The sequence below is a fragment of the Podarcis erhardii genome (genome assembly GCF_964252035.2).
Source record: "Podarcis erhardii genome assembly, chromosome: 5".
Classification (NCBI taxonomy): Eukaryota; Metazoa; Chordata; class Lepidosauria; order Squamata; family Lacertidae; genus Podarcis; species Podarcis erhardii.
This window is the reverse complement of record NC_138509.1, coordinates 11,181,873-11,206,214: the sequence shown is the minus strand read 5'-3', so window position 1 is coordinate 11,206,214 and position 24,342 is coordinate 11,181,873. Positions and strand designations below refer to the sequence as shown.

Sequence of the window (24,342 nt, the reverse complement as noted above, 5' to 3'; positions counted from 1 at the left end):
CTGCAGAAGTTTAAAAACTGTAGCAGGGCTAATAAATAAATCCTGTGATGTGAATAGAGGGTAAATAAGAATCTGCATGAGAAGATGTAAATTAGGAGCAGGGAAGGAGGGAAGTCGGGGCATGAAATTGCACAAGCTAAATAAGACAACATAAAATGTTGATTGTAAAAGTTTAAGTTTTATTTATGTTTGTGAAAATCAATAAAAAGCATTGGAAAAATAAAATAAAAAGCAAGGTCTAGAAGTCACCATTAGCTTATCCAATATTTGCATCGGAGATTTGGAGAGAACTTTTGTAAATGGAACAACAGTTAATTAGTTTCAACAATAATAGGAACTTCAGTTAAACATGACAATGTATGTCCTCTATAGGTGGAAATGATGTGTTTAGCCCCTCCTCGTTTCTAAAGGGGAAAGAGGATAAGAAACTGGCAGAACCTGTCGCAGATAAAGCACCTAGACATGAAGATGTTGGGCTTTTTGATGATGATGATGATGGCAGCAAGCTTGAGTCAAATAAGAAAAGTTTCATTTCAGGTAAGCTGCATTTCATTCATTTGGAATCTTCCTTTAAGCTTTCTGATAACTTGTTCTTCCCACAAAGCCTTGCTTGGAACAGAAGTGCTGAAGAAGTCTTTGGTTAGAACTTTGGAATGAGAAGTGTGGCAGCAATTGGTTATTTAATCATCCAAGCAAATCCAAGCAACATAAAGCCACCCTTTATTATTATTTGTTGAATTTAGATACTGCCCTAGACCCAGAGGTCTCTTTATATTTAAGACTGCCACTTCTTTTAGTGCCTTGTGTCTCTGACAGTGGCTCAACATGCATAAATCTAGCAGGTGAAGCTTTTGTTGGTGTGAAAGTAAAATGATGGGGAAAGCTTCAGTTGTAATATGTTTGAATTACAAGCTCCTCTTGAAAGGTCCTTGACATGTATTGAGTAATAAACCTGGGTTTGTGACTATACACTGTTTTTCTGATGCGTATGATATGATATGGTGCTTTAGCCATAAGCCATTGCAAATACAATAAAATATACACAGTGTCTTTGATAGTTGACTTCTTTCTGAATGAGTTAACTTTTTCCCTGAAGTAAACATTTTGTTTTTAAACAGCCAAACCTGCAGCTGATCTCTTTGAAGGTGAGGAAGATCTGTTCAAGGAAAAGCCTGACATTACCACTGTTACAAACAAAGCAGCTAAAGAAAATAAAGACTTTACAGCAGGAGATAAGGTAATCAACATAAATAAACTTTTTAAAAAAATAATAATGATGACAGATTCTCAGTTCATTGATCTTTCACTACCCAGCAGCCTAGGGAGAGAAAGGGGTGGTTTCACCCACTTTTGGCTCTCATTGGGGGCCCAGTTAGTGCCATTGCCTTCCATTAAGAGTTTGGGTGTAATCCTTGACGCCTCCCTTTCCATGGAGGCGCAGGTTACAGCAACAGCCAAGGCGACATTTTTCCACCTTCGCCGCATCAAGCAGTTGGTCCCTTACCTTTCCCGCCCCGACCTGGCCACAGTGATCCATGCGACGGTCATCTCCAGGCTTGACTACTGTAATTCGTTCTACACGGGGCTGCCCTTGAAGCTGTCCCAGAAACTCCAGCGGGTGCAGAATGCTGCAGCGAGGCTCCTCACGGGGTCTCTGCCATGGGAGCATATTCACCCAGTGCTTTTCAAACTGCACTGGCTCCCGGTAGAGTACAGGGTCAGATTTAAGGTGCTGCTTTTGACCTTTAAAGCCCTTCACAACCTAGGACCCTCATACCTACAGGACCGCCTCTCCCGGTATGCCCCACGGAGAGCCTCAAGGTCCATAAATAGCAACACCCTAGTGGTCCCGGGCCCTAAGGAAGTTAGATTGGCTTCAAGCAGAGCCAGGGCCTTTTCAACACTGGCTCCGGCCTGGTGGAACGCTCTGTCTCATGAGACCAGGGCCCTGCAGGATCTGATTTCTTTCCGCAGGGCCTGTAAGACAGAGTTGTTCCGCCTGGCCTTTGGCTTGGAGCCAATTTGATTCCTTCCCTCTCTTTCTTTTTTCCTTTCCTTCTCCTGCGATGAGGCTACATTTTAATATTTTAATGTTTCAGTATTTTAATGTATTTTAATTTTGTTTTTAAGTTGTAGTGATTCAACTTGTTTTTATTGCTTGTAAGCCGCTCTGAGCCCGACCTTGGCTGGGGAGGGCGGGGTATAAATAAAAATTATTATTATTATTATTATTATTATTATTATTATTATTATTATTAAGTTCACCATTGGCTTCTTCCTTGGACATTTCTGGCATGCAAATCAAAACAATAGCTGCTGACAAATCTACTCTTTCTGTAAAGGATTGTGAGATTTTGCTCTGGAGAAAGCTGTGTTTAAAAAACAACACTTTTTACTATCAAGACTTTAAAAAGACAGCAGCACAAGTAAATCTTAATACAGTTGTACCTTGGATCCCAAACGCCTTGCGAGTTGAACGTTTTGTCTCCCGAACACTGCAAACCCGGAAGTGAGTGTTCTGGTTTGAGAACGTTCTTTGGAACCCGAAAGTCCGACATGGCTTCTGTGGCTTCCGAACGTTTTGGAAGTTGAACGGACTTTCAGAATGGATTCTGTTCAACTTCTGAGGTACTACTGTACAATAACACAAGACGTACTGAAGAAGAACAAAAAAAGTTATTAAAATGGCTTAATAGAAAACCAAGGTAAGTACAAAACAGAGAGTGAGGCATAAGGCAATAAATGAAAAGGAGGAACATAGTCTTTTTCGTGACATCAGGTGAAGGTGGCATGATTTGCACCAGTTAAGCAAAGTTATATGTTATAGGTAATGCCAGATAGTCATAACGTCACTAGCATAAGTGGCTTTCTATGTTGCTTGCTTACGTGCATCATAAAAGTCAGCCAAGTTGCAGCAAATTCATTGGTTTAAGCCAGAGCTTTCCAAACTTTTCAAGTTGGTGACACACTTTTTAGACATGCATCATTTCGTGACACAGTAATTCTGTTTTACTAGCAAACCGGAGGTTAAACTAACCCCTTTCCAGCCCTGGGAGGAGCATGGGAAGTGTTTTTGTGACACACCTACATACTGCAGCCAACACACGAACGTTTTGCAACACACGGTTTGGAAAGCTCTGGTTTAAGCAGTCCCCTTCAAACCTTAAAGATAATGGATTAATTTTTCTGAGACAACTAAGAACAAAGCTTTCTTATACCAGCAGTTCACATTAATAACAGAAACATCTATCCTTTCCCAACCAGTCTTGAGTGTAACTGAAAAGAAAAATTGCCAAAGATTTTTAAGCATTTATTCCTGGAAGACACAATTTGGGGTCTAGGATCAGTGAATTGCCAATAATGATTCCAATTTCCTTTAGAAAGTACCCACACGGCCTTTTTACTTCTCACATTCTGCATGGTCTTCTTTTATATGAGCAGGACACGGGTATTGGGTTTCTCTAGGCTTGGCATTTTTTTTGCAGCAGTATTTTGCAGAGATGAAAAAGAATACAAAGATAAAGCTAACAAACTGACAGCAGAAACGGGCACATTTTGAGTAGCAAAATTGGAAAAGCAATTACAGTGGTACCTCGGAAGTCAAACAGAATCTGTTCCAGAAGTCCATTCGACTTCCAAATCATTTGGAAACCAAGGCGTGGCTTCCAATTGACTGCAGGAAACTCCTGCAGCCAATCAGAAGCCATGTCAGACATTTGGGTTCCAAAGAACATCCGCAAACCAGAACACTCAATTCTGGGTTTGCGGCATTCGGGAGCCAAAATGTTTGAGTTGCAAGGCATTCATCAATGACTAGTTGAGAACCAATTCCAAAGCATGATTATTTGCAAAACCTTTGCAAATCAACATAAATGTGTGTGTGTTTTGTTGTTGTTGTTGTTTAAGAGTCAACCGTCTGCTGTAAACGTCCGGTCTTCAACTCAGACATTTTCCAAAGGCCACAAAAGCCTGTTTTCTGATGAGGAGGATTCTGAAGTAAGTTATTAACCTAACCATTCACTTTTGCACCAAAGCCAACTGAACTGCAAACTTGTCAGTGGATTTGGCCTGTGTGCCACAAAATATGTTTGGTCCACCTTTATGTTGATTATCTGCAATTGTGCCTCCCTTGTTGTCTAATCAGCTGAGTAAAACTACAAGTAGTGGAGGAAAAGGTAAGGTTCCCAGAAGTCCAGAAAGAGAGAATGCTACCCTTCATGTCTGCCCATTGATGCTGAATATTCCAGATGAGTAAATGTATTTCTGGGGGTGGAAATTGCTGATACCAGCTTTCTTTTCTGTCCAACAGGATTTGTTTTCTTATCCATCAAAATCAAAGAGTTCATCTTCTAGCAAAGTGACAACAAAGACATCACTATCTTTGTTTGAGGACGAGGATGAAGAAGTAGGTGTTGCCTGAAAGCACTAGTAAAGTATGCTTTCTGATGCAGGCCTGCATGACACAATGCCTGTGGGCTGATTGTGGTTCTCCCTTCTCCCCCTATTTGTGTCCCTGCTGGGGATTTCCAAACATCAATTGTTTGCAGCCCATTCTCACCTCTTTGTGGGGAAATTAACTGCCTGGCCCCACGAGCCCAACAACCGGAGTATGAGCGTGAGGAAATACTGCTCTTCCTTTTCTTGGACTTGCTGGCATTTGATGGAATTGGTCCCATCTTTGCCTGCCAGCCGGTCGTGCTGCATGAAATACCTGCATCTGAGACACTCTCTAGGTCGAATTAATTGCTGGGTAGGGGAAAGAGCCTTGTGTGCCACAAACTTCAACAAGGAGGAGTAGATATAAGAACTGGGAGCACGGAGGGCAGTAAGAGCAAATAAGGAGCCTAAAGGAAGAAAAGTGGGTGTGACTGAGAAATGAAGCAAACAACAAAATAGAGTTTAACACAGATGGAAGTTGCAGGATCTCAATCAGAGAGCAACTACAAAGGTTTTGGGGAGCCCCGATACAGCATTGGACATATAGGTCTTCAGCTGGGGGCGGGGTGGCAGGGGAGAGCTCAGCTTCATTCTTTCAGAATTTGATTGTTCAGGAGCCAGTCTTGCTTAAACAAGTTATTTGACATTAGGGCCACTAGACAAGCCTGACATTGATGGGAAGTCATGTCTAGAGGATATCTCGGAACGCAGAATGTAAGACATACTTAATTTAGTCATAGGTACAAAATCCTGAGAATTCCAATTTCCTTTCTGAAGTATCTAGTGCTCATGGTTGCTTGGAAATGAAAGAGGAAGTTGGGTAACGTTTTTATCTATAAAAGGATAAAAACACTTTCTTGAAGGCGCCCACTAGCTTTCATTGGCTCCAAGTCCAATAAATTAACTTCCCTGGTTTTCTCTGGTTCCTAATACTATTGAGCCAGTATCTATCTCAGTCTGTATGAAAAAAATTGAACACAAAGAGATTGTGATGTGCCTCCAACACATGGAAATCTGGAACAGTCTCACATAAGGGTTCCGAACCTGCTCAAAGCAACATTTGGGACCTAGGACTAGGCAATGAAACATTTTTTTGGGGGGGGGCACCCTTGACTGTCTTGATGCACACTAGAGTGGCATGGCTCCCACCTACCTCTGCAGTTTTTCGTTGAATGCCACAGTGATTGCATCTTTGGGGAAAGTAACCATCTCTTCCCTTTGCATTTTCTAGGGACTCTTTGGGTCTACGCCTAAGGCACAAATTTCAAAACCACCAGTAAAGAAAGCAACTAGTTTGCTCTTCAGCAGTGATGAGGAGGTAACATGTGCAGAGGTTGTTAAAGGGTGGCTGGTTTTATAGCTCTCAGTTAAGTGAAAGTGATATTATTTAATACAGAACTTTCGCCCTCAGGTTTAGTTTTCCACTGCTAGGTGTCAGAGCTGTTTCTGCAAGATATTTATTTCAGTTGTACTGCTTCAGAGTCAAAGATTTTACAAGTAGCCGTAAGGGGAAGGCTTTTCTCTGAGTTATTTTTTAAAAAGGTTGTTGTCAAATCTGAGATAATACTCTAAACCCCCTATACTAAGTATATTCAAAACTAACAGCCTCTACAAAACTCAAGGCAACATCCCTTTAAAAACTCCAGGAAGCATCTTCTGAAAACTGGTTCTTCTGTTCAGAAGATGAGAAGTTGGGCACATAGAAGAAACATCTGGGATCTAGAGAATTTCTGTCGGAAAGGTCTGACAGAGAAAAGTTCCCCTGCAAATTTTCAAAGCTTGAGAAACTGACGTAACTGGGTAGTAAAACCTCTGTACTTCTCAAAGTGTCAGGTTCAGTCTAATTCCATTGTTGAGTAATTAGGGAACCATTATGAAGTAGTGTGCAGCATAAACACCAAAGGGTTTTGTGAGAGAATAACTTGACAACATCTTTGGAAATTGCTCTGTTGAAGTACATGTGTATAAGACATCACAGTCCATTGTGTCTCATTAAAATGGGTGAAGAACCTCCAGGCCCTGGGCCTGTATTGGTCCACAACGCCATTTCCCCCAAATCATGCTCACCCACCCATCAGCTTCTAGATGTGAAAGGGTCTATAGTTCATGGATAGAATACATGCCGTTATTGTCAAAGGGCGCTAGTTAAACCCCTGGCATCTCTTGCTGAAAGGCTAGCTTGCAGCAGAGCTGGAAAAGACCCATATCTTATAACACATGAAGTTTAATGGTGAATTTTAGATATGATGGAGATGTAAAAGATTAGGATTATTATAAAAGATGCAGGAGGAAATGATTAATAATAGGACCCACAAAGGGAGGAGGGAAGTCCAGGAGATTCTTTGGAATCTTGTCTTTATGTTGCGTGTTTGTGATTGTAAATTTTTAATTTGAAAAAACAAATAAATTTATATAAAAAAGGAAAAGACCCATATCATAGGTCTTGTAGAACAACTAGTCTGAATAGACTAAACTAGGCTAGGTGAACCGGTGACTTGATTTGGTGCAAGACTGCTTCATATGTTCATACGAGAACTATGCTACAGCTTAAATTGGCTTTGATTTAATGCACCCAAGAAAGGCATTAATGCACCCAAGAAAGGCATTCTGGGGGGTTGACTTGGCTGAACTTGATAATTGTGTTTCACTGTTCTGGTAGCTTCTCGGTTAATCACTGTGTTCAGAAATACTTCATACATGCTTAATAATAATAATAATAATTTATTATTTGTACCCCGCCCATCTGGCTGGGTTTCCCCAGCCACTCTGGGTGACTTCCAAAAATAAACTAAGATGTCACACATTAAAAACGTCCCTTAAGATGTCTTCTGAATGTCAGGTAGTTGTTTATCTCTTTGACATCTGATGGGAGGGTGTTCCACAGGGCGGGCGCCATTACCGAGAAGGCCCTCTGCCTGGTTCCCTGTAGCTTTGCTTCTCGCAATGAGGGAACCACCAGAAGACCCTTCGCCCTGGACCTCAGCGTCCGGGCAGAACGATGGGTGTGGAGACCCTCCTTCAGGTATACTGGGTCGAGGCCGTTTAGGGCTTTAAAGGTCAACACCAACACTTTGAATTGTGCTCAGAAACGTACTGGGAGCCAATGTAGGTCTTTCAAGACCGGTGTTATGTGGTCTCGGCGGCTTCCCCCAGTCGCCAGTCTAGCTGCCGCATTCTGGATTAGTTGTAGTTTCCATGTCACCTTCAAAGGTAGCCCCACATAGAGCGCATTGCAGTAGTCCAGGAGGGAGATAACTAGAGCATGCACCACTCTGGCAAGACAGTCCGCGGGCAGGTAGGGTCTCAGCCTGCATACCAGGTGGAGCTGGTAGACAGCTGCCCTGGTTAACCCAGTGAATTTGAGGAATGGGATAAAAAGACAACCTCTGGTACAACAAAGGTATAAATAATTGCTGTATTTTTAGGACCACTGGAATATTGGCCAAGAGGTCAAACCTGCCTCTGAGTCCAGCCAGAAAAAGGAACCTACAAAATCTGCCTCTGCTGCCAGCCACACAGTTAAGACAGGCCTCTTTGAGGAAGAAGGTGAAGAAGATTTGTTTGTTATCACTAAAGACAGGTAAAATGTCGGCATTCGGAATGTATCTTCTATTGTAGCAGGTGTGTCTAGTTCTTCCTTTGGCAATGGATATAGTGATTTTTTAAAAAACACTTTTCCCACAGGAGTAAGCCAGGCAAGAGTGGATTAACTCTGCCTACTGCCTAGGCAGGCAAAATTTTGAACTTGAAGCAGCTTGGACTTTTTGCTTGCTATTTGAATGTACATTTGCAGTTTTAGTTTGTTGTGTTGGTTTGTCTGCCTTATTTCACTACAGTGCTTTCTATATAACTACGGTACTACTTTGTTTAGCCACTTTAGTAACATAACTTTATGTTGCTGGTGCACAATATACAATAGGGGTCCCACAACAAACCTGGTTTGTATATGTTGCCTGAGCCTGTGATTAGCTCTGGATTGAGGGAACACAAAAGAACAGTTAATTATTAAGCGACAAATACCACTAGTATGTGTTGAATTGAAACACAAAACATACTTAATTTCTATGCATCATGTTAATATTCAAAACATTATACACCAATAATTTATTCCTGGTAACAACTTTTGTTGTTGAATTAACAAAATTATTCCACCTTGTTGCAAAACTATCATCCCTCTGTTTTTGTTGCAATAGTCAAATTAACTCATTTTAACAAACTGCCACAATTTTTCTACACATTCTTTTGCAACAAATACTTTAGCTGTGGTCGACGTATAGGAAATCGCTTCTATTTCCCCCTAATCCTTTCCCATCATTTAAAAGGAGAAGAGTGGAGGGGGACTTTATGAACTAGGCTTTTAAAAAATAAATAAATATGACTTTAATTTTTTTGCCAATACTTTGTTTTGTCACCCTTCCTGTCTGTCTGTCTGTCTATCATCTATCTTACACCCCCACCCCCACTGTATCATATATCACAGACGTATACAGCAATATGAAAGCATAAAAGCACAGGCCAGAGGTTCCCTACTTATGACCTAGAAGTTTGTCTCCCTGTGTGGAACCACTGGCCTAAATTTCAGGGATGGGCCATGGTTACTTATTCTACCACTGTTGTAACCAGCAAGCAGGCACTGGACTTGGATCTTCTACCAAGAACTGCAACATTTGATAATCTGATTTGTGTGATTTCATGGTGCTTCTTTTTTTTTTGTTGCAGTCAAAGAAAACCGCCCAAAGCTGCCCTCTTGTTCCAAGAAGATGCTGTAAATGGAGACTCATTCTTCAGCATTCAACCGTCCCCTCTCCCATCAGGTGTACAAGAGGTAACGGTATATACAGTGTTCTAAAGGGGGAATTTCTCAACACTTTGCTCCCAACCTTTTTTCCAGAGGCTTCACAGCCCTGCTTTAATCCCCACATATTTCTGCTATTCAAAGGATGGAGACATGCTGTAACTCCCGCTGCCTAGTCTCTTCACCACAAATGTGGAACCTGTAACCTGCCAGATGTTTTTGGACTACAACTCCCATCATCCCTGACCATTGACCAATCTGGCTGGGACTGATGGAAATGAATTCCAGCAGCTGGAAGACTGAATTCCAGCAACATCTGGTTGACTACAGGTTCCCCAACTTTACACATCCAGTGAGGATTCTGGAGAGAAAGCCAGGCAGCTGCAGTCTTAGGCTGCTTTGTGGAAGCCCTCCTTGGAGAAATCCGAGATAAACAGCAAAAATGAAATGAAATTTTGTCGCACATTAAATACTGACAAATTTATTATGGCAAAAGCATTTATGGACCAGAAGCAACCTCATCATATGAATTGCTATAAAAAAATCTTTAACTTGTCAGCCGTTCTCAACTGAACGTGATTCTGTAACACTCCATTTTGCATTGTTGAAATTGGCAAGTTTTCCGGGTCCATTGAGAAAGGGGTGAGTTCCTTGTCCATCATTGTTAGCTCTTTTTTATTGTGGTTTTCTTTATTTACAGTATATATCAGTCATAAAAGGGACACGGGTGGCGCTGTGGGTTAAACCACAGAGCCTAGGACTTGCCGATCAGAAGGTCGGTGGTTCGAGCCCCCGTGACGGGGTGAGCTCCCGTTGCTCGGTCCCTGCTCCTGCCAACCTAGCAGTTCGAAAGCACGTCAGAGTGCAAGTAGATAAATAGGTACCACTCCAGTGGGAAGGTAAATGGCATTTCCGTGCGCTGCTCTGGTTTGCCAGAAGCGGCTTAGTCATGCTGGCCACATGACCCAGAAGCTGTACGCCGGCTCCCTTGGCCAATAAAGCGAGATGAGCGCCGCAACCCCAGAGTCGGTCACGACTGGACCTAATGGTCAGGGGCCCCTTTACCTTTACCTATGAGTCATAAACAGTGATTCATACACAACTTATTTTTATTTATTTATTTTACAATCCCCCCTTTCAGAAGCACCATATGTCTAATTAAATACATTTACCTTCTAAGTCATTTCAGATTTTAAACTTTCATTTATTGATCAGCAGGAGGATTTGCTGGGAACACGTCAAAAGAAACCAGTGGAAGAGAAGGCAGGACCTTTGGGTGAACCTGGTACACTTCACAGGTCTGATCTTGCAGGAGGAGATGCAGGAGAGCAGAGGAAGGATGAAGTAAGGAAAACCTATTTATGTTGAACAAACCCCTGAAAAACATTCCTTTGGCAAGTATCTCTTCAATGATAGTGGAGTCTAGTGGGCACGTTGTTAGAGTTGGTCTTAGGAAACTCTGACCCTGTGAACTTGGTTTGATTTTCACTAAATAAGTCATATTCTGCCATTTTTAGCCTCTTCTGTGACCTGGACATTAGCTCTTCCTGTTTTAGCTGTATTGGACAAGTCCTGCATTAAAATAGACTCAAAGCAGCATTCAAAAATTAAACACAATATCAGAATAAAATCTAATAAAATAATATATTAAAGCATGGTATTGCTGGGGAGCAGGGCAGAGAAGCAGTATGAGTAGTAAATTCAGACATCAGTAAATCAGTGATTAGTAACCAAGGAACCTTTGGTACAAAAATCTTTTCTTCCAGCAGAAGATCACTATTTTAATAACGCTATGTTAATATATTTAGCACCATTGGACAGTTTACAAAGTAATGTAAGCAAAATTATAGGATCTTGCCCCAAGGATGTTACTGTCTTAAGTTTTTTTGAAGGGAGAGGCCAGGGGGTAGTTAGGCAGAGATGTTGGGGATAAAAGTAGGAACCAGTGTAGCAATATATACTTGGGCTTAGTTGTCTTAGAGAACAAGGTCTTCAAGCATAAGCTAAGCTTTGGGGGGAGAGCTGAAAGAAGAGAGAGGTGGCTTTATGGGAGGGGTGTTTTAGGAATAAGGGGTAGTAAGGTAGAATAGGCAGTCTTGTTTAAGGGAGAATGGTATCTTTTGGGTAGCTGAGGATGTCGAAGTTGAAGAAGGAAAGGCCATGGGCAGAGATATATCTGTATAATGGGTCAAGGCTGAGAAGGCTTTGAATGCCAGGACAAATAATTTCCATTATATATGGGAGTGGGCAAGAAAGCAATGCAGGAGTTTAAAGAGATCTTTCACATGGCATGAATATGAGTCAAGTGAAGCATCTTGGAAACAGAATCTTAGAGGTGAGAGTAAAAGAGAAGGTTGTAATAGTTAGAGACTAAATTGAAGGTTTCAGTGAGGGAACAGAGGATGAGCTGAACCTTTGCAGCGCTGTATAGGGAGAAACCACAGACAAGATCACAGGAACTGCCAAAGCAGTGAAAATAGTCCAAAAGTGATGTATCAATTGACAAAATGAAACTGCCTATAAAATTAATATGTAATGAAAGACAGCACTTATGAAAGTAAGTGGTAGCTATTGTTGTGTAACAATTTCTCCAAAGCAGTGGCGTAGCGGGGGTGCAGGAGGGGCCGGCCGCACCGGGCGCATCATCTGGGGGTTAGGGTTAGGGGGCGCAAATACAGGGGTTAGGGGGTGCAAATCCACGGGTTAGGGGGCGCAAATTACTTGCCTTGCCCCGGTTGCTGACAACCCACGCTACGCCACTGCTCCAAAGACCTCCAGTTATAGAAATCAGCTGTCAATCCATGTAGCCATTTTAGGCAAGGAAGGCAGCTGATGTTGGGGTCACTCTACTTTAAAAAAAAAAGGTGTCTACAGATTGCTAAGTAATATACAGATGACTTTCAGCAACTACATATAGATGTCATTTATATGTGTACACAGAGGGGGGGCGGGTAGGGAGAGAGAGAGAGAGAAGGAAGATTGGCCTTTCAAATGCCAAAAATGCACATATTTGAAGGTTCAGAGAGTTTTGAAGTTTGTTTGGGAACCATGATCATTTGTGTGCTTCAGGCAGATGTGACCTTGCACCTTAAGCGTGCAACTCAATAGCCAGTTTCTTGCTACCTTGAGCATATTTTCAGAATGGTGGTAGGGAAAACAGAAACAGAAAGTAAGTTAATAAATGAGAGACGGAACCTTTTAATTTGTTGTTCCAATTACTGGATAAGGGGGTGTAAAATCAATTCAACTACTTCTAAATCTAGCTTGAGCATTTAGCGCAATCTGCTCTAGATCCAGTGGATAACTTACATTTGTTTGATAACTCTTAGCCCCTTTTGGAGAAAGATGTCAAAAAACGGATTAAAAGTGTCTTCAGCTTATTTGACGAAGAGGAGAAAAATGAAGCTGTGGATGCTGATAAAATGACACAGAGGGAAATTGAAAAGGTGAGTGATACTGGAGTCATCCTAAAAATAAAGATACAACAATTAATATAAAAAAAAAACCACCAAAACACCCTAAGCAATACTACAACCCAAGAGTCTGTTCAGTAGCTTTTGTAGCTGGAGTCAGTCAGGGCTTCGCCCTCCCAGGCCACTTGGAAAAATGTCTACAAGTCAGGGAGCACGTCTTTCAGGGCTCACAGCAAGATGCCAGGTAAGAGAAAGTTCCTAATGAAGCGTTTAAAAGGTAAAGGGACCCCTGACCATTAGGTCCAGTCGTGACCGACTCTGGGGTTGCTGCGCTCATCTCGCTTTATTGGCTGAGGGAGCCGGCATACAGCTTCCGGGTCATGTGGCCAGCATGACTAAGCCGCTTCTGGCGAACCAGAGCAGTGCACGGAAACGCCGTTTACCTTCCCGCCGTGTGGGTTAAACCACAGAGCCTAGGACTTGCCAATCAGAAGGTCGGCGGTTTGAATCCCCGTGACGGGGTGAGCTCCCGTTGCTCGGTCCCTGCTCCTGCCAACCTAGCAGTTTGAAAGCACGTCAAAGTGCAAGTAGATAAATAGGTACTGCTCTGGTGGAAAGGTAAATGGCGTTTCTGTGCGCTGCTCTGGTTCGCCAGAAGCGGCTTAGTCATGCTGGCCACATGACCCGGAAGCTGTACGCCGGCTCCCTCGGCCAATAAAGCGAGATGAGCGCCGCAACCCCAGAGTCGGTCACGACTGGTCAGGGGTCCCTTTACCTTTACATATTGTCAGAGCTGCCTCTAGGTCCCAGCTCACAGAGGACCAACGCCAGGCTGATGTTATGTACAAAAGTCTTTATTGAAGTTTAATTTCCATTTCAAAGCCAGAGCGTGCAGCCCTACGTCTAAACTCTAGATCGGCGAAGTCCCGTCTGAGTCTCCGCCCCTTCCACACCAGTTTAAGATCCTAGCCCTGCTCCACCTCCTGCGCTGCTCTCTTCTCCTCTGGGTCCTCCTGCCCTCTGGGGCATTGCCCTTTCTGGACTCTTCCGACGCTGAGTCGCTTAGCTCCTCCCCCTGCCTCCGGCGTGCTTTAGGACCCGGTTCCCAATCCTCACTCTCTGCTGTCCCGCGCTCCTGTACATTTGAACTTGCTTCTCGCGCCAACCCAGTGACCTTTCTCCTAACCGTTACACTACTTCTATCACTGCTTCCCCCTTCCGTGACACTGGCCGGATCTGACCTCCCTTCCGTTGTCCGACTCTCCGAGGGAGGCGTGGTAGACTCTGCCTCGTCTCCTCTCCCTGGTGGGGAAAGCACTGGCCCCGATGCCTGGGACTCTTCCCCCCCACTCTGCTCTGGTGGGGAAGCTGGTCCTGATTTCCAACTACTGCTCTGGGAGTCCCTGCTGCCCCCTTGCCCCTGGGGCGTTCCCCTTGGGACCCCCCTGCCCCTGGCCACTGGCGCTCCCCTCTGTGAATCTTCCGATTCGCTGGAGAGGCTCATGGAATCCCTCGGACCACTGTCCCCTCCTACGCTCCCTTCGGATTCCTCCCCCTCGCTCTCCATCTCCCATCTTCCCTGTGCCTCAGCGCCTGAGCCCCTGACACATATGAAGAAAGATGTCTGCACTGTAAACACATAGCAGCAACATGAGTTACTTAAGGACGCATAAAATTGAATCAGTATTACTTAAGTAACATCATGAATCAGGGAGCAGGCAAGGGTGGATAAGGGACCTCTGCTGCTAGATGGTGGTGAGGTTGTGTACATGAGTGTGTCATGTGCATTCACGCACGTATCTGGAAAATTTAATTGTTTTAGGACTTAGAAATAAGTTTACAAGTTGACAGGTGTTATAAACTCAAGTTATTAAGCCTCTTGAGCCTTGCTTCTTTTCCAGCCCTCCGAGAACAGTATTCCTTCCAAGAGCACAGGCGTCTTTCAGGATGAAGAACTTCTCTTCAGCCATAAGCTGCAGAAAGACAATGATCCCGATGTTGATCTTTTTGCTCGCAGCAAAAAAGAGGTCAGTCAGTCCAAAATACCTTTAAAGTGGGTCCTCGTGTTTGAAAAAAATTAAAACCAAAGAGAACAATTCCTGTTGGAGCACTAGCAGAAAGAACTTTACAAAGGATGTTATTCAAACCCTGCTGACTACATGCAGTTTAACAAGGCGGCCATGCATATGCATGTAATAAAAAAATTAACAGCAGTTGAAATCTTAAGTGAATTCAGTGTCTTTTTGTGGAAGACTCTTGCATCATAGAAGCCCTAGTGGGGAGCCTCCAAGCTGGTTTAAATGGACTTTAAGATTCTTCCTGGGCTACATTCCTTTCTTGTGCTTTTGCCTGTCTAGATTATGTGTCTGATAATGGCTCTTGCTTACCTGGTTGGGGAATGGAAAGGAGTGTGTTGAGAAGGGGCAGAATACAGAAACTTGAGATTTCTGCATTGCTGGAATGTAGCCTCTACTGTGCAGAGATAAGTCTTGCATCAGCTGCTCTACCCTCTTTTGCCTCTGGCCCTGCCCACCTCTGGAATGTGGCCCCCAGAAAGCTGCCTGGGAGGGAAAGCGGTCCTTGGGCCCTCAATATTCCCTATCTGTGGTTTAAAGGGGATGTAGTCAGAAAGTGACTCTTTGTGAGAAAAGGTAAAAAAAGTCTAGAACCACACACAAAAATCTGCCTCTACTGTTCTGTAAAGGAATTTAATATTTTGTTTTATTTTACTTATAAGAGACTGATTTATTTCCATTATTAATTTCAGGTTCCAAAGCCCAGGGTAAAACTGCCATCTGAAGGAGGGCTGTTTGGAGCTGATGATGATGGTGAAGATGGTCTATTCAGCCCTTCTAAAGCAAAGCCCTTGGTACTTGCCATTTTGTCCTGAGAATTTGAGGAGCAGTAATGCGCAGAGCAAAGTTGCCCGTTGCCTTGCATATTAATCACATGGAATGTTACGGCTTAAAAAAACTCTGTTCTGCAGCCACATAAATTAAGCAAATTGGGCAGATGCACTGTTCATGCAAGTAGTCTTCTTGCTCAGTGTTGCAGGATTTAGATTTTTGACTCACTTTTTGTGGAAAGAAGATTTGGGACTAGAGCTAGACTGAATTTTTCAGCTCAGCTCTTTTTGAAGAAGGAAATTCTCCTGAAAACAGGGACAAATGCCTCATACTTTCAGTTAATGGGAGTTGGCTGTACTGTACTTTTTAGGACGAAGCAGCAGTTTGTTTTTTAAAACCCTCACCAGCCAGTCTTTGCAGCCAACAACTCTCCACAGCAGCTTTTCCGAGTTCCACATTTGTGCTAGATGCGGCACAGGAAAAGGAATATCCCAGGCTCCTCACATTGTCTGTGTTGTTCTTTTCTGCTTTTGAATGTTGCCTAATCAGAACAGGTTCCAGCACAGGAGGGGAGAATTAACCATCCCCCATGCACTGCAGACCCAATGCAAATTGCCTCTCCCCACCCCCATATTAAGGGATGCGGGTGGCACTGTGGATTAAACCACAGAGCCTAGGGCTTGCCAATCAGAAGGTTATCAGTTCGAATCCCCATGACGGGGTGAGCTCCCGTTGCTCAGACCCTGCTCCTGCCAACCTAGCAATTCAAAAGCACGTCAAAGTGCAAGTAGATAAATAGGGAAGGTAAACGGCATTTCCGTGCGCTGCTCTGATTCGCCAGAAGCGGCTTAGTCATGCTGGCCACATGACCCGGAAGCTGTACGCCGGCTCTCTCGGCCAATAAAGCGAGATGAGCGCCGCAACCCCAGAGTTGGTCACGACTGGACCTAATGGTCAGGGGTCCCTTTACCTTTACCTTACCCCCATCTTAGTATTAATTTTTAAGATGGGAAAATATATATAAGTCTGCAAAATTTAGGGTATTCCTCTTCTTGTTCACTTACACTTTTTTATTTTACTTTTTGGAAGGTAGCAGAGAAGAAAACAGTAATCTCCTCTTTGGAAGAGGATAGTGAAGTTCCGGAAAGTAATAAAAACGCCAAACGAGAAGAATCAAAGGCCACTGAGGTTTGTAAGTTCCAATTTTAGAGAGCTTCAAGAGCTTCTTGTTCCTAAATGCAGTTCCTGAACTACCCCCATTTTCTATCTAGCAAGCACATAAGACACTCAAATATCTGCATAGATATTCTCATTGCTCTTTTAACTGCCTCCTGGCATCCTGCCCTTTCTCCACCCTTCTTCACCGAGTCACTAAGGCAAGGGTGGGGAACAGGATTTTGCTGGAGGGCTGGCTCCTTAGTTCTTCACTCCCAGCAGGCTATGTTGGCAGCTGAGTGGGCCTTCCGACCTCTCAAATCACATGGTGCCACAATGTTAGGTCACTTACATTTCCTTTACATCATGGCTTGAAGTCACGCTGTGCTGCAAAGGAAGATCCAAGCAGATCAAAGTGGGGCTTTTTAGTTCCCAGTTGGGGTGACATTTCATGCCAGATTTACAAGACAGTGAATCTGAGACCCACATGTCAAGGAACAGCCAAGAGCACATTTTCAAGATTGTTCCTTTTCGACCATGTATTTTCCTGTCTCACATCTTATGGCCTTCGGGGAAATGGCATTGTGGGCTCCCCCTATTGGCTCTAATGAGGCCCATAGGCTGCAAGCACCCCTGCACTGTTTCAGTAAGGGCTCAGGCGGGGGGTGGGGGGCAACCATACTTTCTGGGCTTTCATACTGCTTCTGAGATTCTCCTGTAAAATACTGAGTGCATTACTTTTATTCACTTGGATTAATGTATATCTAATGTAATTTTTATACAGAAATCCACTGGCCTTGGTGCAAGTAAACATAGAGAGTCCTCATCTAGGATTGGAAAATTACAAGTAATTTATTTTACTGGCATTTTAGCTTTCAGTGTACTTTTCCTGCTAACTGTGGTTCTTCCACAATAAAATTCTTTTTTCCCACTTCCGGCTTCAGTCCTTTCTTGTGGATGCAACATCTGCTTTCTGTAAATGCATGTTTCACAGGATGTGCTTTTTTTCCTTTTGGGAAAGACATGTCTCTGGACAGGACTAAAATTCCTAAACTGAAAGGGTGAGAGGGCATGTCCTTCTGTGCGCATGCACTATTCTTGTTTTTCCTGATCTTTGTCAAATGTGGAAATGCTCTTGGTGATTTTGCTTTTCTTGGATTTCACATTTATATTTTCCTTATCTACTGCTCCCATTAACAATAGCCTCTCCATCCCTTTCTAAGGCAAGTTTGGATATTAACCCAGCAGTTTTGCTGCCCAGTGCGAAGCCACCTTCATTGTACCTAAAGACTCCGATTCATGAACCTCATGGCGTGCAGCATGTTGAAACAGCCTCTGCTGTAGGAAGTAATAAGGAGATGGGAGTCAGCTTTGATGATCCCATGCAAGCAGACACACTGCAAAATGCCAACAAGGTATAACTTTGTAATACTTCATGCAGCAGCCTCCTTGATGCTATTTGGAATGTACCGTATTTTTCGCTCTGTAGGACGCACTTTTTCCCCTCCAAAAATTAAGGGGAAATGTGTGTGCATCCTATGGAGCGAATGCAGGCTCCTTGGCTTCAGCGATAGCAACGCAAAGTCTCCGAAGCGCAGAGGGAGCACTCCCTCTGCACTCCGGAGGCTTCGCGTTGCTTTCGCTGAAGCCTGGAGAGCAAGATTCTCCCGGCTTCAGCAGAGAGAGAGAGAGCTGCGTAGCACCCCTTCAGCCAAGCGGGAGGAGAAATGGAAGGGGCTCCGTTTCTTCTGCCGCTTCGCTGAAGAGGCGCTGAGCAGAGAGGGGCAGAATATTTTTTTCTTGTTCTCCCCCTCTAAAACAAGGTGCGTCCTATGGTTGGGTGCGTCCTATAGAGTGAAAAATACGGTAAGTTTACTTGTTTCTCATTTTGTGTCCTGTTGTCACCTTGGCTTCATTGTTATTGCAGGGCAGGATCAAAGTTACTGGAAAACGAAGGCCACCTACCAGAAGTGCCAGGCGGTTGGCTGCTCAAGGGGATACCTCGAATGACATGAACATTGCTGAGGACCCATCCCCGCCTCTCTTCAAAGAAAGCTCTGTGCCACCAGCCACATTGCATCCCTCCAATGCAGAACTGCATAGGAAGGAAAACACTGAAGAATCTCAATCGCCTCTACCAACCAACAGCAGTGAGCAGCTTCACGAGGCAGCTGGTAGCTCTGGCTCAAAATCAGCAGCCCAGCCTAATGTGCATGATCTCTTTGAGTCAAATGATATTTTTGCTGACAGCATAGCATCTAAAGTGACCACGAGACCAAAGGCAAAGGTGGAAACGGAAAGCCTCATGAGCCCTAAAGGTGGAGAAGGTTTGCCTGTTCCATTGGCATTGGATGGTGCAAATAGTGAAGGCCTCTTCCAGGCTGAAAAGCCCTCAAAGAACCCCGACCCAACTCCATTCTTGGAGGATGAAGATGATCTCTTTGCCACTAGTAAAAAAACTGTGAAGAGGAAAGATCCAAAACCCGTTCCTCAGTTAGTCCAGGATCCTTCCGTCCCAGATATTTTTGAGGTAATATAGAAACATAGAATTTTAGAGTTGGAAGAGACTTGCCAGTATGTTGGATGTTGGAATCTTGTTCCTTCAGACCTGGATACGGCTTCTTTTGTGCTCTGCTGCTTTTGCCTAGCACAGGGATGGGGAATGTGCATCTTCCAGATGTTGAGCTCCATTTCCCCATCATTCCTGACCATTGGCCTTGTTGGGGCCAATGGGACTTGGAGTCAGGCAACATAGGGAAGACCACAGCCTCCCTGTTCCTGGCTCAGCAACTCTGTAAGCATGGGCAATAGTGAGGAAACAGTCCACTGCATAAATTCCTCCGAAAATTAGATAGCACAAGGGTGTGATGTCATATCGTAGAATGGGGAGGTGGTTATGTTGTGATTTGGAAATGTTGATTAACTCTGGAAGGATGTAGGAAACATAGGCATGTTTAACCTCTTCCTTGCCAGTCTCCCTCCTTTTACCTGGTCTCTGTGGGTTTTCTTTCCTGGGCCAGCCTTTGAAACACAATGATACTTTAGCAAATCCTGAGTACAGTTCACCCAGTTCATTTCCATTTCTCCCCTCCATTGGATGATCTCAGTGAGGAGGCAGTTGCTTTAATCATCTATCAAGCATTTATGCAGATTTTGTTGTGATGTGTAGTGTGCTTTAAAATTCTTACACATTTGGCAGAAGTTATGAATGGGCTGCTTTATGTGCTACTGGAGTAGCAGGGAAGAGAATTTAACTTGGCTAGATTCTATGTTGTACCACTGACATCTGTGTCAGGTATCGCATGCAGAGGTAGCCTGAAAACTCACTTTTTAATTTTGGAATTATTTTTCAAATATAACAAAAAGGAACATTGCCAACTCACATCACACTTCTTTTTTATCTTTTGAAAAAAACCTTGCTGTGTAGCATATAAAGAAGTAACTTGTTCATGTTTATAGAAATGTGTTGATGTCAGAGAAAGATAGGTACATTTTGCAAATCTCACTGCAAAGGAGCTACGCATATTTTACCGTCAGCACCAGCTGAAGATATGCCTCTTTGCCCAGAATTTTTTTTTTGGGGGGGGGGGGGCGGCCTCAGTTGATGAGGCCAGTTGCCAGTTAATTGCCTGCTGTGCTGTCAACATTTAAGGATTTTTTTAAAAAAAAAATTGATGTTTTATGTCTTTATACTGCAATTTTTGCGATTGTTGAATTTAATTATTGTTCATGTGTTGTTATGTTGTGACTTGTGATCTGCCCTAGGATTATTAACCAAGGAGGGGTGGGATAGAAATTTGATAAGTACCATGATTGCCTATAGCAGGGGACCCCAACCTTCTTGGGTCCCAAGGCACATTTGAAAATTGAAGAAATGGCACAGGCACCACAAAACATTTAATTTCACAGAAGAAAAACTGGTGATACTCATTGCCTCCAACCCCAAACCAGGCAGAATGAGAGCAGCTTTATTCTGAATTACCAGGCGCCAAGTAGTGGGGGTAGGGAAATGTTGCTACACAAACTTGCCCTCTACTGAAATGTCTCTGCTTTTATTCAAGGATGATATATTTGCATCAGAAGCCCTTAAGCCGCCTGTCAAAGCAAAATCGAAAGAGCTGGAAGTGAACCTGTTTGATGATGACGTTGACATCTTCGCTGATCTTGCAGTAAAACCAAAAGAAAGGAGTGCCAAAAAGAAGATGGAATCTAAATCTATATTTGATGAGGAGATAGGTAAGGATTTAGGTCTGTAATATGGTTACAAGTGCCAAGTGGTGGTTTTCATAGGGTAGAGAAAATTTATTATCTCCTCTGAATGAGCAGTTTGCATTGAAAGGATATCCCCCCACTGAAAGAAAATTCCCACTGCTTGTCTGTACTATCCCAGTAATTATCAGTCCCCATCCCAGACGATGCTATATTTGCATTTTGAAAATCCTGCATAATGTGAAAGTGTGTTTTTTGTTAATACACGGCAGAGGGGTGCTGTGTTTTCAAATGTTCTGTTACTTCCAACAAAGTTTTGGTGTTAACAGTGTTTACAGAATAGACTAAAATGTGAAACATCCAAAGTATCTCAGTACTTGGCTCAAACGCTTTTGGCACAGTCAACAGCTCCTGTATCTGTTGTTACCGACCCACTAAATTCCATGAGCAGCAGGTTCAGTGTTGCTTCCCAGGCAATAGCTACTAACCTTGTTTTGTATCCTGTTAAATTCACACCAGTCACAAAACCTATTATTTGACTTTCACAACTCCATTTGAACCATAATAATTTCCTTCTCATTTTCTAGAGATTTGGGGGTATCCATAGTTAGGATGGCAGAAAAAAATAAATACAGCAAATATGTACATACTTGATATTTTGTTGTTTTTTATATAGCTAGAGACACTATCCAAAAATAGAAAATGGAGAAGCAAATGGAGACAAAACTAAATGGGCAAATATGATGCAATTATTTCTGCTACACATTTAGTTACAGTAGGAAATTACATCTGGAATGGTCTAAAGGCTTTGTGAGTTTTGAGGAGGGATTTGACGTAAATAAGGGTGAAATTCCATAGGGACTATCTGGAAGGCTGTTTAAGGCCTAAGGGACAGGATGGGAGAAACGGCAGTTGTTTCAAGGAACAAGAATCTTATGGAAACTAAAGTTCCGCCTTTTAATAGGAAAAAATAGAAAAGATTACTATCTCCCCATGTAATGTGCACTGATGACTATCTTTCGAGATCATTAAAATGGCAAGAGACAGAATATTGTCTGGTTAATACTTGAGGCAGATCATGTAATTTTTGAGTCTGAGATAATCTGAGCAGGAGCTGGGAATTTTCCATGACCATTGCCTTTAAAACAATTCAGCAATGGGTGGAAAAGGGTGGTGGTGAAAGGTGACAAAACACACACAAACCTAGTAGTGTCTGTCTCCCTTTTAAAATGGAAGCCAGCAATCTCAAGTTGGCAAAACTTTAGAAGTCATTGGCAGTATAAATCAGGTTCATCACACTTGCACACAGACAACATTCTCAGCCAAATGTAGCTTTTTTTTACCATTGGCAGTAATTGTATATTTCCATTTCCCATTCCCTCTCTCTCTCTCTCTCTCTCTCTCTCTCTTTCTGTGTGTGTGTGTGTGTGTGTGTGTGTGTCTGTCTTTAGATGATATCTTCTCACCCAGTAGTCAATCCAAGACAACCATCAAGAAGGCCCAGTCCTTTCAGGCAGCTTCAGGAACTAAATCTGAAATCAGAACATCAAGTACATTTGAAGACCCGCTCAATGTATTTGAAGGTCAATGAAAATGTAGCCGTTGACTCTTCTGTAACACTCTTATCCTGCCCAGTACTAATTCCCTTGCTTTCCGATTAAACTCCTGGTATGACGGAGCTGTTCAGGCTCGCATCTAAATATTTTTCCTTCCAGGGCATCAAAAGAAAACATAGTGATCCAAAAATAATTCCAGTACCCTGTAGCACTTCTGTTCCAGTTCAGTAGCTTATGCATTGACCTGCTAATGTAATCTTTTGTACAGAGTATAGATTTTATTAATCAAAACTGTCAAAATAAATCTGATGTTGATAAATACAATTTGTAACACCAGTTTTTGTGTATGGGGTGTTAGGGGAGAGGGGTAGGACCTCTGGTGGGGGACACATGCTCCTTCTGGGTTGCACCTTGGGTCCCCACCCTGCACTTAGCTCTCACCTGTGGCTCCTAGAAGCTGCCAAGATGTGGCTTTGAATGGCTGACTAAACTTGATGGGGGTAGCCAGTGGGTCTCAAACCCTCAGAGTCTCAGTCCAACAGTCAAGGTGGTTTCTGCATGTGCTGCAAAGAGAAAGGAGGGGCAGATGGGGCTCGTCAACCTGGAAATGTAGCTCATCTAGGAGAAAGGCTATCTTTGGGAAGAGTAAAGGCTAAGTAAGTTCCTACACTTTGCCAACAAAGGTCCATATAGTTAAAGCTATGGTTTTCCCAGTAGTGATGTATGGAAGTGAGAGCTGGAGCATAAAGAAGGCTGATGGCTGAAGAATTGATGCTTTTGAATTATGGTGTTGGAGGAGACTCTTGAGAGTCCCATGGGCTGCAAGAAGATCAAACCTCTCCATTCTGAAGGAAATCAGCCCTGAGTGCTCACTGGAAGGACAGATCGTGAAGCTGAGGCTCCAATGCTTTGGCCACCTCATGAGAAGAGAAGACTCCCTGGAAAAGACCCTGATGTTGGGAAAGATGGAGGGCACAAGGAGAAGGGGACGACAGAGGACGAGATGGTTGGACAGTGTTCTCGAAGCTACTAGCATGAGTTTGACCAAACTGCGGGAGGCAGTGGAAGACAGGAATGCCTGGCGTGCTCTGGTCCATGGGGTCACGAAGAGTAGGACACGACTAAACGACTAAACAACAACAAGGTCCTACACAAATCCAGAGTGGAAGGAGGCATCTCCTACACCTCCTTCCAGCAACTCCCGCAGCCAAGCTGGTGCCAAACGTATTGCTCTGCTTTCTTTTGGATCCCATCAGTGAGGCTGAGAGGCATGTCATCTGGGTAGCCCAGGACCCCCATGCACATTGTGTCTGGGCAGCATTCCATTTTATCTCCAGACAGATGGGGGCTTATTTCCTGTCTCCCAATATACTTAAACAGGCATAGGAAACCTTTGGCCCTCCAGATGTTTTGGGACTACAATTCCCCGCATCCCTGACCAGTGGGCCTGTTAGCTAGGGATCATGGGAGTTGTAGTCCCAAAACATCTGGAGGGCCGAAAGTTGCCTATGCCTGTTCTTATGACTCCCAAGGGTGGAAGCAAACCTGAGAGCTTATCTTTTTGGCGTTGATTTTGTGACAGGCGCTAACCCATTGTCCTGACCACATGTCTCCCTCCCAGTTACTGAAATGCCAGGCGCGAGTAGTCCGCCTTTTTAAACTAGGGCTCGGCTACCACGTGCGAAACTACATTTCCCGGCAGCTCTTGCGGAAGCGCCGAGGGCGGGCGCGTTGCTAGCGGCAACGCGGCTCCCAACATCCGGGGTCCCTCCCACTCTCCGCTAACGACCAACGGCGCCCCGGCGTCGGCGGGAAGTCCCGCCCCCCGCTCTTTCCCTGCCGCGGGAGCGCCCGGCGATTGGGCGGCGGCGCTCGAGAGGGCGGAGACCTTTGAGCGGCTTGGCCCGGAGCCCGCCTGCCCGCGTCACAAA

At 43.8% G+C, this 24,342-nt stretch overlaps 1 protein-coding gene and 1 long non-coding RNA gene across 3 annotated transcripts in view; one reads left to right on the top strand and one right to left on the bottom strand.

The window, feature by feature from the left end:
* WASHC2C (WASH complex subunit 2C) overlaps positions 1-22,735 on the top strand; it is a 48,165-nt gene extending 25,430 nt beyond the window's left edge. Inside the window, exons 14-30 of one of the 2 annotated variants that reach the window (XM_081864210.1) lie at positions 373-537; positions 1,119-1,237; positions 3,907-3,996; positions 4,310-4,405; positions 5,669-5,755; positions 7,863-8,017; positions 9,157-9,268; positions 10,448-10,576; positions 12,562-12,678; positions 14,547-14,672; positions 15,413-15,514; positions 16,581-16,679; positions 17,431-17,493; positions 17,870-18,061; positions 18,574-19,176; positions 20,708-20,882; positions 22,307-22,735. In XM_081864210.1, the coding sequence (XP_081720336.1) occupies positions 373-537; positions 1,119-1,237; positions 3,907-3,996; positions 4,310-4,405; positions 5,669-5,755; positions 7,863-8,017; positions 9,157-9,268; positions 10,448-10,576; positions 12,562-12,678; positions 14,547-14,672; positions 15,413-15,514; positions 16,581-16,679; positions 17,431-17,493; positions 17,870-18,061; positions 18,574-19,176; positions 20,708-20,882; positions 22,307-22,446 (2,570 nt within the window). In that variant the 3' untranslated portion in view covers positions 22,447-22,735. The remainder of the gene's footprint in view (positions 1-372; positions 538-1,118; positions 1,238-3,906; positions 3,997-4,309; positions 4,406-5,668; positions 5,756-7,862; positions 8,018-9,156; positions 9,269-10,447; positions 10,577-12,561; positions 12,679-14,546; positions 14,673-15,412; positions 15,515-16,580; positions 16,680-17,430; positions 17,494-17,869; positions 18,062-18,573; positions 19,177-20,707; positions 20,883-22,306) is intronic. The other variant, XM_081864211.1, reaches the window with a different exon arrangement.
* LOC309343209 lies at positions 22,482-24,323 on the bottom strand. The gene is made up of 2 exons (XR_014157186.1): positions 23,957-24,323; positions 22,482-22,974 (listed from the first exon to the last, which is right to left on the bottom strand). It is a non-coding gene; the product is annotated as an uncharacterized lncRNA (long non-coding RNA).
* Between the last annotated feature and the right edge of the window lie 19 nt (positions 24,324-24,342).